The 17,880-nt window shown below is 36.8% G+C and overlaps 1 protein-coding gene, 1 pseudogene and 3 gene segments (V, D, J or C); all 5 read right to left on the bottom strand.

Annotated features, from left to right (window-relative positions):
• Nucleotides 1-1,235: 1,235 nt before the first annotated feature.
• On the bottom strand, nucleotides 1,236-1,830 carry LOC127952981 (Ig heavy chain V region 5A-like). The segment is given in 2 exon segments: nucleotides 1,236-1,570; nucleotides 1,682-1,830. Coding segments are annotated over 2 exon segments (351 nt in total).
• A 4,052-nt stretch (nucleotides 1,831-5,882) lies between these two features.
• On the bottom strand, nucleotides 5,883-6,430 carry LOC127952954 (Ig heavy chain V region 5A-like). The segment is given in 2 exon segments: nucleotides 5,883-6,250; nucleotides 6,335-6,430. Coding segments are annotated over 2 exon segments (402 nt in total).
• Nucleotides 6,431-9,155: 2,725 nt separating this feature from the next.
• On the bottom strand, nucleotides 9,156-9,658 carry LOC127952136 (immunoglobulin heavy variable 3-33-like; annotated as a pseudogene).
• Nucleotides 9,659-14,027: 4,369 nt separating this feature from the next.
• On the bottom strand, nucleotides 14,028-14,594 carry LOC127952976 (Ig heavy chain V region 914-like). The segment is given in 2 exon segments: nucleotides 14,028-14,350; nucleotides 14,442-14,594. Coding segments are annotated over 2 exon segments (351 nt in total).
• A 2,037-nt stretch (nucleotides 14,595-16,631) lies between these two features.
• Nucleotides 16,632-17,371, bottom strand: LOC127952972 (Ig heavy chain V region 914). Its single transcript, XM_052551885.1, has 2 exons — nucleotides 17,309-17,371; nucleotides 16,632-17,228 (listed from the first exon to the last, which is right to left on the bottom strand). The coding sequence occupies exons 1-2, from the start codon at nucleotides 17,349-17,351 to the stop codon at nucleotides 16,915-16,917; spliced, it is 357 nt and encodes a 118-aa protein (XP_052407845.1). The 5' UTR covers nucleotides 17,352-17,371; the 3' UTR covers nucleotides 16,632-16,914.
• Nucleotides 17,372-17,880: the final 509 nt, after the last annotated feature.

Below are 17,880 nucleotides of genomic sequence, written 5' to 3'. Positions count from 1 at the left end.
TAGCAGTCCTTATCAGGCAGCTACCGGAGGTGAGTTTGCGCCCTGGCTCGGCTCAAGTTTTTATTCTCTGCTACGGGTTCCCTCCTGGAACCTTTTTATCCTGCTACAGCCTGGTTGCCTACCAGGTAGAGCTTATGCTCCCCTCACTGAGGGTCAATGTGAGTATGTGGTCTCCTGAGTCTGGTCAGTCGGTCGTAGGCCTCTCATGAGGCCTCCCAGTTAGATCAGTCCTTAGGCCCTCACAGGCCTCCTCAGTGTTTTTTGAAACACAAACACTGGGTAGATCCATGGATCGAATAGAGAAACTCCCCTCGCTGGCAAGGGTTGTAAAGCACTATGCTGAGTCATACTCTCCAGGATATCCCGTCTCTGAGATCCGGGCCGAGTGATTCACTGCCTGCTCCGCAGTTCCTCGGGCTGGATGCCTTCCTAAAGGCAAGTGTCCAGAGGCTCTGTCTTCGGACAGACAGGAAGTGGCCAGTCTGTAGTGTCTTATGTAGTGACACCAGGTCAGGCCTGCCTGGTGGCATTTCAGGTGGTACATTCCCCTGAATAGTGACTGGCTGGGGTTCCCTCGGGTTCCCTAGCCACATTCCCTGGAAGGGACCCCTTCTAAGAAGTTGAAGTTGTGGTCCTAGGCCCTTGAGCAGGCCCAGGTAGACCTTTCACTAAACTATGTTTATGGAGGTTTTCTGTGGTATCATATAGCTTGGGCTATGACCGTAGGGAGTGCTGTCACTGACAGCCCTGTGTGACCTGAGGGTGAGTGGTTCTAGCGTTCATTGAATTGCTGGTTCTGACAGTTGTCACTGCCATTGGGCATGCACTCCCTTTAGCATGGCGGCGTGGGTATTTCGTTCCCCATAGCGTCGTTGACGTATTGTCGAAGTTCCCTTCGAAAGGGAACGTCTCAGGTTACAAATGTAACCTTGGTTCCCTGAGAACAGGGAACGAGACAATACGTCTCCCAGCCATGCCTCAGGGTCTGCCCGCCAAACAGTCCCTTCAGACGAAAGGATATTGTCATGGTTTCAAGGCGCCCTTTTTATATCCAGGTCGCACGCTCATCATTCAAGCTGATGATTCACGGCTGTCGCCGGTCAGCATGATTGCTGTGAGTTGATATTTGATTTCAGACACCTGTCACACCTGAGGCGTTCCCCATAGCGTCATTGACGTATTGTCTCGTTCCCTGTTCTCAGGGAACCAAGGTTACATTTGTAACCTGAGACGTTTTTGTACAGGGAGTCTGTTAGAGTCTGTCACTGTGTACGTCTGGCACAATAATACACAGCTGTGTCTTCAGCTCGCATATTGTTTCCTTGCAGTGTTATTGTGTTACTGGAAGTGTCTCTGCTGATACTGAACTTGCTTTTCAGAGAATCCTTGTAGTATAAGCTTCCATCAGTCCAGATGATTCCAATCCACTCCAGAGCTTTTCCTGCAGGTTGACGAATCCAGCCTGTACGCTCACTTGTAACTGAATATGAGACTTTACAGTTGATAGTGAGAGTGGCATCAGGACGGACAGTCAGAGACTCAGGCTGAGTGAGTTCATATGAATCAATACCTGTATCAAATCAAATAATACCTGTTAATAAGAGATCATGACATTTAGAAACTGTTAACAATCTTTTGATCAACAAAATGATGTATCACACAGAAAATAGATTAAACTTACAGGATATGACTGCCAGAAGCATCACTAAAGATGAAGAGATCATGGTTTTTTTCTCAGCACAGTTTGACTGAACTGAAGTGATTCTTCACTCCCTCTAGTGATCAGATGAATGTGTAAACTGACTCATGCCTGCTGTTTAAATATGCAACAGGAGATTTACATATTCGCACAGAGCTAAAATTTACATGCAACAAAAATATTAATGGTAGGCTTCATATGATTTATTGCTCTCATTAGAGACTCTAAGACATGTTTTGTTTAGTATTTAAATTGTTTTATCTACTTGACATGAATCAATTTGACATAATGTTCTTCCCCAACAATTCTTTTTAAAGGCTTGAAATAACTGATAAAACTTATGACAGCAACAATAGCAGTAGTTCAGTAAACGTTTCTTTTGGAACTGCACTAGAAGGTTTAAAGGCCTCTATTGCAAGTTGTGCCCTGAAAACAAATGTCACTGTAAAATAATTAACCACTAACACAAATCTACACATAGAAAAACACACACATTGTGTTAAAGGAGTCAGAGCCTTTGTGCTGTCATGTTTAAGCTTTTATAGTGAACTTCACTGCATATTTAACAGCATATTTTCATCAGGCTGTGTTTTATAGATTTTTTATTCTCTGCTGCCATCTGTTGAACTCTAGTGACATCAGAGAAAACAGTCAGTGTGGTTTTTGTTCAGCTGTACAAGACCTTTGTGTCACAGTGAGTCTCTTGCACAATAATACACGGCTGAGTCTTCTGCTGTCAGGCCTGATAGTTTCAGATACACCATACTCTTTGAATTATCTCTGGTGATTTCAGTTCGACCTTTGAAGGATTCAGAGTAGCCATAGCCACTGCCGCCCATCCACACAAGGGGTTTTCCAACTTGTTGTCTGATCCAGTGCATGTTCCAGCTGCTAAAGCTGAACCCAGATCCTCTACAGGACAGAGTCAGAGTTTCTCCAGGCTTCTTCACAGTTGTGCTTTCAATGGACTCCATACTTTGACATTTTATGCCTAAAAAGAAGATTGAAAAGACTGATTTAAGTTGGAATCTGTATTCCCGTAGATCTGATAATAGACATGTGAAAACTCACGTTGTAGGCTGAATGAGAGCAGCAGTAAGCAGAGTGTATTCTTCATCTTGACAGTGGTGATGTAACACTTCAGATCCAGTCAGCAGCACATAAATACTAAACAGATGTCCAGAGTTGTTTTAATTTGCATTGGGGGGGGGGGGGGGGTCACAAAGTGCAATTATGACTGAAGGATCAAACTATTAAAGAACGATATGACAAACCATCACCAGTGTACAAGCATAGCAGTGTAATTGCTCCTTTAAAAAAATATATATATAATAATAAAGGTTGCAAAGGGGGTTTTCACAGTAATTCCATAGAAGTACCATTTTTGGTTCCCCAAAGAACCTTTCAGTGAACATTTCTTTTAAGAACCATTTTTTGGCTTAGTATGAAGATTGTTTTATCTAAAGATTTTTTTTTACTAATAAGGAGCCTTTTGTGGAATGTAAAGTTTCCGTGGATGTTAAAGGTTCTTCGTGAAACTGATGACAATAAAGAACCTGATGTTGTGACGGCTAATTATTATTAAATTATTATTAAATTAAATTCTTCTTTTTTTTTACAAAATAGCCTCAAAAGATTGTAAAAATATTATTATTAATAAGTTCAGGTAAAAATGGAAAAAGGATAAATGGGTGGTGTATGTATAATATAGTTGATCTCTAACAATACATTCACAATATTCAGTGATATGTGATAAGCTCTTCCCTGAGGTTCTTTTTTGAGCTGTGGACACTGATAAATGTAAATGTATCTTCAGGGCATATAGTGCTGAAAAAATGTTTGGTGAATTACATCAGAGATTATACATTTCAGTAAGCTGCAATTCACATTTCAGCATAACATCTGATATCATACAATAATTAGTAAAGACTAAAATATGATCCCCTGTTTATTCTGAGGCAGCTACAGCTTATACTGTGCATGTGCACGAGAGATTTGTATCATGGAAATCCTCTCTCTTCACAAACAAAAGCATGTACTCTGATTTGATATTTTGCTTCATGCATTCATATTTATCCCTGCAGACAACTGCAGCATATTTCAAAAACAAAACTGCACTGCACAGACAATACTAAGTAATAGCAGGAAATTAAAGGCAGAACTCAAATTAGCGCTCAAACAACATGTAGCCTGTTGTTTGAGCGTTAATTTGAGTTCTGCCTTTCATTTCCTGCTATTACCACTATAATATGCTTAGAAAGTATACACACACAACAGATGTGAGGTTATGTATGAGGTTTACATACTTTGCCTTATTTGTCATTATATAGGAAAAGTATAAAAATAAGCACACAATGTTTTACCACATTATAGGAGCATGACATACTCACCCATAATTCAGATTTAATGTCAGTATAGGGGTCTACTGAAGGGTTGACAGTGTTATAACCCAAGAAACAGTCATTACACTGAAACATCAATAGCAAAACTTGCAGCTCTGGCTACATGAACAGCTATATGATGCAATCTTCTTTAGTTTTGCATAAAATGTATTATTTTCTTGTTTTGTGTGCTGCTTATTATTAAACATTGCATTCATCTGTACATATGTGTCTTATCATTGAATGTTTGTTCACGAGAAGTATACTGACATTTACCTTTTCACATACAGAGTATTAAATAGTTAAAGCTCTTTGATGCTATGCTACAGAATGAATTCACTTTTGTGTTGAACCAGTGCTAGACTTGACTGAAAAAAGGACCTTATGTGTGCATTATATTGCATGTACACACATAAACAAAGCTTATATAGTTGTCATGCATTTAAAGATTCATAACACTTATTATATTCATTAGAGTGAATTAGAGTGTTTGAAATTAATATGAATCTTGATTGTCTTTTTAAGTTTTGAAAAGTTTAAAACAAATATTTTGACTGAGTTGCTGTGTTTCTGTGATTGTGTGTCACTGTGTAGTGGACAACGTCTAGTGTTCGACTGCAACCTACTGACACAGAAGAGAACTGCAGTTTTACAGTAAAAGTGTGTCTAGACCAGTTTTTGAATCATTTTGCCACAAACATTAGTATCACTGTGAGTCCTCTTCTGTCAGTCAGAAAGTTTCATTTTCATCTCTGGTGATTTCAAGGCTCTTTTCTGTCTCTCTGTCTCACACACTTTATTAACTCAGAGTTTAAGTTGAAAAATATTAGTAATGCGGGTATATTCTTTATCTTATGAATGTTTATGACTCTACAGCTTCATTCAGTTCAGCGGGATATTAATACTTGCAGCCTGTCATAGATTCTTTTGAATATGCATAATGAGGAAATGATGTAAGATCACTGAAATTATCTTTTACACTTACACGGAGGATAACCAGAATCCAGCGCTTATTAATATCTATTACATTGATCTGATCTTTCGATGTTTGATTAGTATAAAATATTTAAAGCTACAGTCTTTATTTAGTTTTATTCACTCCAAGCCTAATATAAACTATAATATTTGTGATATTAACTTTATGTCGTGAACTGCAGTTTTACACCACAATTTTATTTGTACAACACTGTGCTTGTCTTGCACAGACATACACAGCTGAGTCCTCTTCTGTCAGTCAGACAGTTTGAGATACACCATGTTTTTTTGTAACTGTCTCTAATTTCTATTCATCCCTTAAAACTTTTGGCATAGTCTTGTCCTTGTCCGCTACTCCAAATACAGCCCATCCACACCACTGCTTTTCCAGGTTGCAGGTTCCAGTAGATTTTGTGGTACAACTTAAACTTTAATCAGATTTGATTTAAATGATTTGCTCCTTCATCAAATCAACTTATAACATTCTAACTATTAAACTACAAAACTACTCTTTACTATGACAATACCAACATTTATAACTAGCTAGCATTATTATAAAAGAGATTCATTTAAATTTTTTCATTTGATAATATCTAGACTGTGTGAAAGATTTTTAAACCATAAAAATAGACTTCACTATCTGAAATAATGAAAAATAATTATATTTTATAACTTTATTACTTAACAATATTGTACAATTTTTATAAAGAAAGTACACTAATATCTGGGTCATTTTTCTGAATATTTAATGAGCATTTATGAGTATTTAATCTGCATCTGAACTGAATCAGTAATTAGTATTAGTGAGGATAGCATAAAGCTGTTTATTTGTGTGCCGAGTGTTAGAGTGGTTTTTGAACAAGACAGTAGCTGCTCTGTGTCACTGTGAGTCTGGCGCAGTAATACACAGATGTGTCCTCAGTCTGCATATTCTGTCCTTGAAGAGTCACTGTGTTGCTGGAAGAATCTCTGGAGACTTGAAATCTACTTTTCAGTTTATCACTGTAATATGTGTTACCGCTACCACATATCTCTCCAACCCATTCCAGAGCTTTTCCTGCAGGCTGCCGAATGAAGTTAGTGCAGTAGCTGCTGTCAGACACTGTATATCCAGAGAGTTTACAGGACAGTGTCAAAACCTGACCAGGACTTAAGACCATAGAATCAGTCTGGGTCAGTTCAACACAGTGGACACCTGAGAGGGAAAATATGGTCAATATTATGTATAACCTTGAGTGTTTTAATATGAAGTATCTCTAAAGAAGCTGTAAAGACTTACGAGAAACAGCTGCCAGCAGCAGCAACAACCAGAGAGATGAAGAGATCATGGTTTGAGACGAGTGAGAACAAGCTGCTCCTCTTCATCTTAAAACTCAAATAAAGAGGAGGAGAGATATATTTGCATACAATACTGCATATGCAACCCAGTAAATGAGTATCTAAATTTTTTTCTTTCAGAAGACAGCATTGACCTCTGTGACAATAACAATATAACACATTTAAATCAACTAGATATTTGTTTTTTCTTATATATTCAATTAAGGTCATACATATGTATCAGCAATCATGTCATTTAAATAGCTTATATTCTAGGTAAATATAGGTAAATATTGGCCAGCATATCATCCTCTAGGATAAGATGTCTTTGGTCTGTTTCTTTGACTCAGAGTTGTCTTGTGCTGCAGCGCCATCTGCTGTTACTGTTGTTATTATTTTATTATATTTAATCTAATAATTGAATTGTCTCTAGTGATTTCTATTCGTCCCTCTACACTTTTAGCATACACTGTTTTACTGGCGTCATACCAGATAACCCCCATCCAGATGAATGTTTGTCCTGCTGACTGTATGATCCAGTGCATGGCGTACTGTCCAAAATCAAATCCAGATCCTTTACACGAGAGATTCAGAGTTTCTCCAGGCTTTTTGGTGACAGGACTTGATGGGATGGACTCCAAGCTCTGGCCGTTAACACCTAAAACAAAAATATATAATGGCCTGTCAGCATTATCATATATACAGTACATCTATTAATCTATTAATGAAATCTGAAGCCAGAATTAAATATTGTTACACAGACAAACAGACTGTCTATACATACTAGTAAAACATATCAGGAGAAAAAATAAGAATGAAATGTCTGCCATTTCAAATGATGCAGGAAGGTCAACTTCTACAATCTCATTGAACACTGCTGGTAGAAATACTGTCTGTAATGTCATTTACATTTGGGTGGAGCTTTAAAATGTATAAAATATGCCATTGTTTGTGAGAAAAGTATTGAATCTCCTTCTTTCATTAAATTTCATTTAATTTCCATTTAAATAATCTTTTCTTCTTTTTTATATTATATCTGTGGGGAAAAAAATTGGTAATATTGTTTTTTTGGCTACTGTTAAATAACAAGATGACCTGTAAATCTTATCTTCCAGATATTGTAAAGAACTAGCAAATAGCAAAGGTGAAGTTGTGTTGGTGAAATACTGCAAAGATTTATGATTGTTGAGTTTCATTGGTTTCATATTTCGGTGCAAATTATTTTTAGTGATTACACTTTGTGATCAGAAAGACTTAATTTGTGATATGATCAATCACCTTTATTTATATAGTGCTTTAAACAAAATACATTGCGTCAAAGCACTGAACAACATTCATTTGGAAAACAGTGTCTCAATAATGCAAAATGATAGTTAAAGGCAGTTCATCATTGAATTCAGTTATGTCATATCTGTTCAGTTTAAATAGTGTCTGTGCATTTATTTGCAATCAAGTCAATGATATCGCTGTAGATGAAGTGACCCCAACTAAGCAAGCCAGAGGCGACAGCGGCAAGGAACCGAAACTCCATCGGTGACAGAATGGAGAAAAAAACCAGGCTCAGTTGGGGGGCCAGTTCTCCTCTGACCAGACGAAACCAGTAGTTCAATTCCAGGCTGCAGCAAAGTCAGATTGTGCAGAAGAATCATCTGTTTCCTGTGGTCTTGTCCTGGTGCTCCTCTGAGACAAGGTCTTTCCAGGGGATCTGTATCTGGGGCTCTAGTTGTCCTGGTCTCCGCTGTCTTTCAGGGCAGTAGAGGTCCTTTCTAGGTGCTGATCCACCATCTGGTCTGGATACGTACTGGATCCGGGCGACTGCAGTGACCCTCTGGTATGGATACAGACTGGATCTGGTGGCCACGGTGACCTCGGAACAAGAGAGAAACAGACAAATATTAGCGTAGATGCCATTCTTCTAATGATGTAGAAGGTACATAGGGTGTTATGGGAAGTGTTTCCGGTTCCGGTTTACCTAGTTAATGCAGCCTAAAAATCCTTTAACGGATTTGGATATTAAAAGCATATTAATATGTTATGTGTAAGCCAGGTTAAAGAGATGGGTCTTTAATCTAGATTCAAACTGCAAGAGTGTGTCTGCCTCCCGAACAATGTTAGGTAGGTTATTCCAGAGTTTAGGCGCCAAATAGGAAAAGGATCTGCCGCCTGCAGTTGATTTTGATATTCTAGGTATTATCAAATTGCCTGAGTTTGAGAACGTAGCGGACGTAGAGGAGTATAATGTAAAAGGAGCTCATTCAAATACTGAGGTGCTAAACCATTCAGAGCTTTATAAGTAATAAGCAACATTTTTAAATCTATACGATGTTTGATAGGGAGCCAGTGCAGTGTGGACAGGACCGGGCTAATATGGTCATACTTCCTGGTTCTAGTAAGAACTCTTGCTGCTGCATTTTGGACTAGCTGTAGTTTGTTTACTAAGCGTGCAGAACAACCACCCAATAAAGCATTACAATAGTCTAACCTTGAAGTCATAAATGCATGGATTAACATTTCTGCATTTGACATTGAGAGCATAGGCCGTAATTTAGATATATTTTTGAGATGCAAAAATGCAGTTTTACAAATGCTAGAAACGTGGCTTTCTAAGGAAAGATTGCGATCAAATAGCACACCTAGGTTCCTAACTGATGACAAAGAATTGACAGAGCAACCATCAAGTCTTAGACAGTGTTCTTATTACAAGCAGAGTTTTTAGGTCCTATAATTAACACCTCTGTTGATATGATGATGGTGTTTTTGTACAGGGAGTCTATTAGCGTCTGTCACTGTGTACGTCTGGCACAATAATACACAGCTGTGTCTTCAGCTCGTTACTGTGTTACTGGAAGTGTCTCTGCTGATACTGAACTTGCTTTGCAGAGAATCCTTGTAGTACAAGTCTCCATTATACCAGATGACTCCAATCCACTCCAGAGCTTTTCCTGCAGGTTGACGAATCCAGCCTGTAGCATAGTCAGTAACTGAATATGAGACTTTACAGTTGATAGTGAGAGTGGCATCAGGACGGACAGACAGAGACTCAGGCTGAGTGAGTTCATATGAATCAATACCTGTATCAAATAAAATAATACATGTTAATAAGAGATCATGATCTTTTGATCAGCAAAATGATATGTCACACAGAAAACAGACTAAACTTACAGGATATGACTGCCAGAAGCAGCACTAAAGATGAAGAGATCATGGTTTGTTTCTCAGCACAGTTTGACTGAACTGAAGTGATACTTCACTCCCTCTAGTGATCAGATGAATGTGTAAACTGACTCATGGCTGATGTTTAAATATGCAACAGGAGATTTGCATAATCATACAGAGTTATGTTCTTTAATACCTGTTGGAAAAAGAATTTAAAAGGGCGTTCAGATCGGTGATTATTAACAGGTGCCATTTAAATCTGCAAGAAAATGTAATATTACAAATTTATGTTCCAAAAAACCTAGACCAAGAAAGATTAAAACTGCAGAGATGTTTTAGTTTTTAGGACAGAATTTTAAGAAGCAGTTCGACCCTCCCTCTAGTAATCAGATCAAATGGTTCATGCCCCCTGGTTAAATATGAAACAAAAAACTATATAATCACATACATTAATTTTTGTTTGGCCTTTTGTTTATGTCAAAACAATAATTGATAAACAAAATTCAGTAAGCTAGGAACATTTTAAATGGCTCACCATTAAAAAATAAAGGTTGCAAAACTGGGTTTTAAACTGAGTTTTCATAGTAATGCCATTGAAGAACCATTTTTTGTTCCCCAAAATACATTTAATTGAACATTTGTTAAATTAACCATTTTTGTCTTAGTGTAAAGAACATTATCTATTTTTTTTATGTTTTGTTTTTGTTTGTTTGTTTTTAGAGAAAATATCCTATACATTTTTTTTAAATATTGTTATTAATAGGTTCAGTAAAAAAAAAATGTGTGGTGTATGTATAATATAGTTTATATTTAACAATACTTTCACAATATTCAGTGATATGTGATATGCTCTTCCTGAAGTTCTTTTTTGAGCTGTGGACACTGATAAATGTAAATATAACTTCAGCTGCTTTCAGCATAACATCTCATTTCATGGTATAACTAAGACTAAAACAGGATTGGATGACACATGCTCTGTGCTACTGTTTATGCTATGCAGTGATGTGGCACCACATTAAAGCACATTAAATGAAATGCTTGAAATTTGTTATTTCCAATGTTATATACTTATAATCATGTTTCTACACATGGCCCACTGCAGCTCAGATGGCAGTTAACACACAATACTTTATTACTTGTTAAAACATAACACCATCTCATAAAACACATTACCCCCCCCCCCCCCCCCCTTTTACAGGCCAAAATTGGTCCACATGCAGAACGGACAAGCTCACGTCAGGCGAGGAGGATACACAGGAAATGTTCAATTATCAGTTTATGGGTCCATATGCAGAGCAGACGAGCTCACCTCAGGCGAGGAGGATACACGGGAAATCTTTATCAATTGTGTCCCTCAACAGATCTAATCAGCTTCTCCAGTGTCTGTATTATTTAAACAGTTACCGGTTACATCGAACGCGAGCTCTCCTAGCCCAAAGTCATATCCCTAACTGTCTAACAAATTTACCCCATCACTGACCGCCTATCTTCACCGCCGGAGATATATCCCGAGCGGCCGTCTAGCATTTCCCCACAAGTGAGAGCTCCCCGAATCTCTCTCAAACAGTACTCAAAACATCCTTAAATAATCATCATCTCCTCCCACATCAGCTGTACACTTTAATTGAATTAAGCAACAACCATTCATTTAGATTAAGGGGCCGTGTACATTAATCACACCTAAAGTCCAATTATTCCCTTCTTTTCATTACAATACTTTTCTTTCTTATGCATGTAACTCACTATAGCTGTCTTTCTATCTCTGGATGTTTTTGTGCATGCCTCTTGTTGTTTTGTGTCACTGTGACTCTCGTGTGCAGTAATACATGGCTGTGTCTTCAGTCTGCATGTTTTGGCCTGTTATTGTCACAGTGCTGCTGGACGTGTCTCTGGATATACTGAACTTGTTCTTTAGTTTTTCACTATAGTCTGTGCCTCCACTGCAGCAAACTCTTCCAATCCACTCCAGTCCTCCAGAAGCTTGTCGTATCCAGTGTGTGCAGTAGCTACAGCTAGACAGTGAATAGCCTGAGACTTTACAGGAGAGACTCAAATGTTGGCCAGGCTTTAGTTCTTTAGAGTCTGGCTGAGTGAGTTCAATACCGTAGACACCTGGAGAAAGAAGCATTCGAGTTCAAAACAATGTTAAATATGAAAACTAATAGCAGCATTGTAGTGTTTCCTGATAACATACTTGGTGTTGCAGAAAAGAGCAGCAACAGAATCCACACAGTCATGATGTTTAATGTTTGCTCTTAACTGTGCACTAAATATGCAGCATAATTAGCCTGTGTATGTGCACATCTATAAATAAGGATGAGTCATGAAAGATTTGCATAATGGAAATCCACTCTCTTCACAAACAAAAGCATGCACTCTGATTTGATATTTTGCTCCATGCATTCATATTCATCCCTTCAGACAACTGCAGCATATTTTATAAAGAAAATTGCACTGCACAAACAAAGACAGCATGTTGTTTGAGAGCTAATATTAGTTCTGCCTTTAATTTCCAGTTATTACCACTATAATATGTTTATCTAGAAACTATATGTACACCGCAGATGTAAGGTTATGCCTGGGGTTTACAAAATTTGCCCTTTTTGTCTTTATAGGACAAGTAAAAAAACAAGCACACAATGTTTTACCACATTATATGAGCATGACATACTTATCCATAATTCTGATTTAATGTCAGTAAGGGTCTAACGAAGGGCTGACAATACTATATTTCAGTTTAGTAAATAAATATTATGTGTATCTACAGTTTATAGACTTTGGGGCTTTTAAAAATAAATATTACAAACTTAGTGTCAGGTCTGGCTGAGTGTCTGTGTTTCGGGAAGAGACAAAGAACATTTTAAATGTGTCACTTCTGTCATAAAACCAACACAGTTTTATACAGCAGCCTGTCATACCCAGTGAACATAACTCAGAAAAGGTGATATTAATGGCAATAATAATATTATAAGTTAAAGAGTCATACTTTAAAGAGGTGTTGTATAACAGATGTCTGTATGAGCTTTTAAAGGAACAGTGAACTGTAAACATCAAAATTATCTCATTATTTACTCACCCTCACATCCTCATAAACCTGTATGTATACATATGGATGTATTTTTCAAAAGTTTCTGTCCATATAATAAAACAACATTGAATTGACACTCACCTGAATTGAATTGTTTTTTTGTTTTTGTTTTTACATTTTAACAATATATTATTTTGATATATTAATATATATTATATACAATATATTATATACAACAATATATTATTTTTAAAGATGACTGTATGTTTATAAGTACAGATAGCAGACATGTAATTACTATGAAAATATACCATTCAAAATCATCAAACATTATTTGATTTTTGTTTAAAAAAAACACATCATAGGTTTTATTGTAGACCACTGCTGTGGCTATATATTTGCTATATATTATGATCAAATGGCAATTAGATGTCATGTAAAATATTCTTTTGTGTTTTTACATTCACAGGCAATGCATAGGAAGTACAGGAGAGATGTCAAAGGAGCAAAGAAATTCAGCCGCTGTGCTCTTGCTGCCAATATTTGTGCCATCATCACAACCATCTTCACCATTATTGTTAACAATTATAACACATTTCAATCAACTTGATATTTGTTTTTTCTCATATATTAACTTCATGACATATGTATGAGCAATCATGACATTTAAATAGCAAATATTCTAGTTAAATATAGGTAAATATTGGCCAGCATATCATCATGTTGGGCCCAGGGAGGGAGAAACATCCTCATCAGGTGTAACGTTAGGCCTTGTGTCCAGCTGTCCATCAAGCCGAGGTTTTTTGCAAAAAAAATTAAGAAAGGAGCTCTGCGACATATTGCTAGCTAGCAATGTGCAATCAAAAATTATCTGTTTATGTCATAGACTGCTGGGGTCACAGTCAGCTGTATCTTAAACTGTGTTCCGAAGATAAAAGGATGAGGGCTCAATGGTTTGGAACGACATGAGGGTGAATTTTGCTATTTGGGTGAACTTCACCCTTTAATCTCTTCAAACGTACTTGAATAAGAATGTTCTCAAGTTATATATATATATATATATATATATATATATATATATATATTTTTTTTTTTTTTTTTTTTTTTTTTTTACAATTTCAGTAGTTCTGGGACTTTTTTCAAATCTGTGAATTACTGTTATTTGACCTCTTCAGTAATTTTCATACACTATTTAATGTTTATACATTCATTAAGTCCAATTATTATTGTGTTTATGGCTACTGTTAAATAACAAGATTAATCGTATCTTCCACATATTGTAAAGAACTAGCAAATACTGTAGCAAATAGCCAGGGTGAAGTTGTTGTGTTGGTGAAGTACTGCAAAAATTGACGATTGCTGAGTTTTATTGGTTTCTTTATTTTGGTGCAAATTATTTTTGTGATTAGACTTTGGAAAATTATCAGAAACACTTGATTTGTGATATGATGATGGTGTTTTTGTACAGGGAGTCTGTTGGAGTCTGTCACTGTGTTTCTCTGGCACAATAATACACAGCTGTGTCTTCAGCTCGCAGATTCTTTCCTTGCAGTGTTATTGTGTTACTGGAAGTGTCTCTGGTGAAACTGAACTTGCTTTTCAGGGTGTCCTTATAGTATAAGCCTCCACTATACCCAATCATTCCAATCCACTCCAGAGCTTTTCCTGCAGGCTGACGAATCCAGCCTGTAGCATAGTCAGTAACTGAATATGAGACTTTACAGTTGATAGTGAGAGTGGCATCAGGACGGACAGTCAGAGACTCAGGCTGAGTGAGTTCATATGAATCAATACCTGTATCAAATCAAATAATACCTGTTAATAAGAGATCATGATCTTTTGATCAACAAAATGATGTATCACACAGAAAATAGACTAAACTTACAGGATATGACTGCCAGAAGCAGCACTAAAGATGAAGAGATCATGGTTTGTTTCTCAGCACAGTTTGACTGAACTGAAGTGATTCTTCACTCCCTCTAGTGATCAGATGAATGTGTAAACTGACTCATGGCTGATGTTTAAATATGCAACAGGAGATTTGCATAATCATACAGAGTTATGTTCTTTAATACCTGTTGGAAAAAAAATTCAAAAGGGCGTTCAGATCAGTGATTATTAACAAGTGCCATTTAAATCTGCAAGAAAATGTAATATTAAAAATTTATGTTCCAAAAAACCTAGACTAAGAAATATTAAAACTGCAGAGATTTTGTAGTTTTTGGGACAGAATTTGAAGAAGCAGTTCGACCCTCCCTCTAGTAATCAGATCAAATGGTTCATGCCCCCTGGTTAAATATGAAACAAAAAAACTAAATAAACATATTCACATGAATTAGTTTTTGTTTTGCCTCAAAACCATAATTAATCAACTCAGTAGGCTAAGAACATTTTAAATAGCTCAATCTTAAAAAATAAATGTTGCATTTTTGTGTTTAAAATGGGTTTTTCACAGTATTACCATAGAAGAGACATTTTTTTGTTCACCAAAGAACAAACTTTTTTTTCCTGATAACATACTTGGTGTTGCAGAAAACAGCAGCCACAGAATCCACACAGTCATGATGTTTAATGTTTCCTCTTAAGTGTGCATGCAGCATAATTAGCCTGTACATGTGCACATCTATAAGTAAGGATGAGTCATGAAAGATTTTCATCATGGAAATCTTCTCTCTTCACAAGGAAAATAATATACTCTGATTTGATCTTTTGATTCATAAATTTATATTTACCCCTGCAAACAACTGCAGCATATTTAATGAAGAAAATTGCACTGCACAGACAAAGCCTACATGTTGTTTGAGAGCAAATTTGACTTCTGCCTTTAATTTTCTGCTATTACTACTATAATATGCTTATGCAGCAAAACTGTCAAATCCAGTACAACCGGCAAATGCTGCAAAACCTCCAAGGTCCTCGCAAAGTCCAAGTAAAAGTGAAATACTGTGTTCACCATCTGCAACTGCCTGTTTCTGGGTACAGCTGCATTGAAATACTCCTTAAAGGTAATGAAATTTGTTACAATTAATGACACATTGTAAGCAATGGCTCGGGTCAAACCTGACTCTTCAGAAACCTGGCACTTCAGACATGAGTATTGAGGGTGGAAGAGAGCGCTGTTCATTCACTCCCCCCACAACTCCTGCCAAAACTGAGACTTGAACCTGTGACCTTCAGGTAACAATTCCAACTCTCTGACCATTAGGCCATAGCTACCCCCAAACCACAGCTAAAAATATTTTTTGTGTGTTTTTACATTCACAGGCAATGAATATGAAGTATAGGAGAGATGTCAAAGGAGCAAAGAAATTCAGTCGCTGTGCTCTTGCTGCCAATATTTGTGCCATCATTACAACCATCATCACCATAATTGTTGTTGCTGTTGTTACTGTAATTGTTAAGAATGGATCTGGTGATTATAACCATATATGTTATGTCATTTTAATTTTCACATCCAGTCATTACAATGAAACATCAATAGCAAAACTTGCAGCTCTGGCTTTATGAATGACTATATGATGCAATCTACATTTGTCTTCATTAGTTTTGCATAAAATGTATTATTTTCTTGTCATTGTGTGCTGCTTATTATTAAACATTGTATTCAACTGTACATATGTGTCTTATCATTGAATGTTTGTTCACAACAAGTATACTGACTTTTACCTTTTCACACAAAGATTATTATTTAGTAAAAAAAAAAGTGTGACGTGACAATCAGCCAAGTGTGGTGACCCATACTCAGAATTTGTGCTCTGTTTTTAACCCATCCAAAGTGCACACAAACACCATGAACAGTGGGCAGCCATTTATGTTGCAGTTGGGGGTTCAGTGCCTTGCTCAAGGGCACCTCAGTCATGGCATTGCCAGCCCAAGACTTGAACCCACAACCCTAGGGTTAGGACTCAAATTCTCTAACCACTAGGCCACAACTTCACCAGCTCTTTGATGATATGCTACAGAGTGAATTTACTTTTGTGTTGAATCAGCGCTAGACTTCAGATCAGCAGCACATCCTGAAAAAAGGACCTTATGTGTGCATTATATTATATGTACACACATATATAAAGTTTATATAAGCTTATATAGTTTCCAGGCATTTAAAAGATCATAACTAGTACACTTTAATTAGAGTGTTTGAGGAATCTTGATTGTGAATAGACTGTCTCATTAAGTTTTGAGAAGTTTAAAACAAATATTTTGACTGTATGAGTCGCTGTGTTTCTGTGATTGTGTGTCACTGTGTAGTGGACAACTTCTAGTGTTCGACTGCAACCTACTGACACAGAAGAGAACTGCAGTTTTACAGTAAAAGTGTGTCTAGACCAGTTTTTGTATCATTGCCAAATACGTTAGTATCACTGTGCTCGTCTTGCACAGAAATACACAGCTGAGTCCTCTTCTGTCAGTCCAGACAGTTTCAGATACATCATGCTTTTCGAATCATCTCTGGTGATTTCAAGCCTCTCTTTAAAGGATTCTGCCTTATGTCCACTTCCAGAACTGTAGCCCAGACCCATCCACACAAGTGGTTTTCCAGCTTGTTGTCTGATCCAGTGCATGCTACAGCAGCCAAAGCTGAACCCAGATCCTCTACAGGACAGAGTCAGAGTTTCTCCAGGCTTCTTCACAGTTGTGCTTTCAATGGACTCCATTTTTTGACATTGCAGGCCTGTAAAGAGAAAGTATATTTTTTATATAATAAATTAAACAATCACACACACACACACACACACACACACAATAACTCACAGTTTAAGTTGAACAAAATTAGTAAAAAGGGTATATTCTTCATCTTGTGAATGTTTATGACTCTACAGCTTCATTCAGTTCAGCGGGATATTAATATCTGCAGCCTATAGACTCTTTTGAATATGCATAATGAGGAAATGATGAAAGATCAAAGAGATTATCTTTTACACTTACACAGAGGATAACCAGAATCCAGTGTTTGAAGGGCTTATTAACAAAGATTACACTGATTTCAACGTTTAATATATAATCAGTAGGAAATATGCACATTTACAGTAAATATTTAGTTTTTATTTATTAAATTGACCAAGCCTAATACAAACTAGAATGTTTATGAATTATTTTTTATTTTTTTTTATTTTTTTGAATAACCATAGAAATGTATAATGATGTTGATAGAATGTCTGCTTAAATGTTGAAAAAGAAAATACTCTGTGTCACGGTGTAGTGAACTTTATTTGTTGGATTCTACTGCAACCTTCTGTCACAGATGAGAACTGCAGTTTTACACTGCAAGTGTGTTTTTGTATCATTTGCACACAGGTTTGTGTCACTATGCTTGTCTTGCACAG

The sequence above is a fragment of the Carassius gibelio genome, chromosome B3 (assembly GCF_023724105.1).
Source record: "Carassius gibelio isolate Cgi1373 ecotype wild population from Czech Republic chromosome B3, carGib1.2-hapl.c, whole genome shotgun sequence".
Lineage (NCBI taxonomy): Eukaryota > Metazoa > Chordata > Actinopteri > Cypriniformes > Cyprinidae > Carassius > Carassius gibelio.
This window is presented reverse-complemented; position numbering and strand designations above follow the sequence as displayed.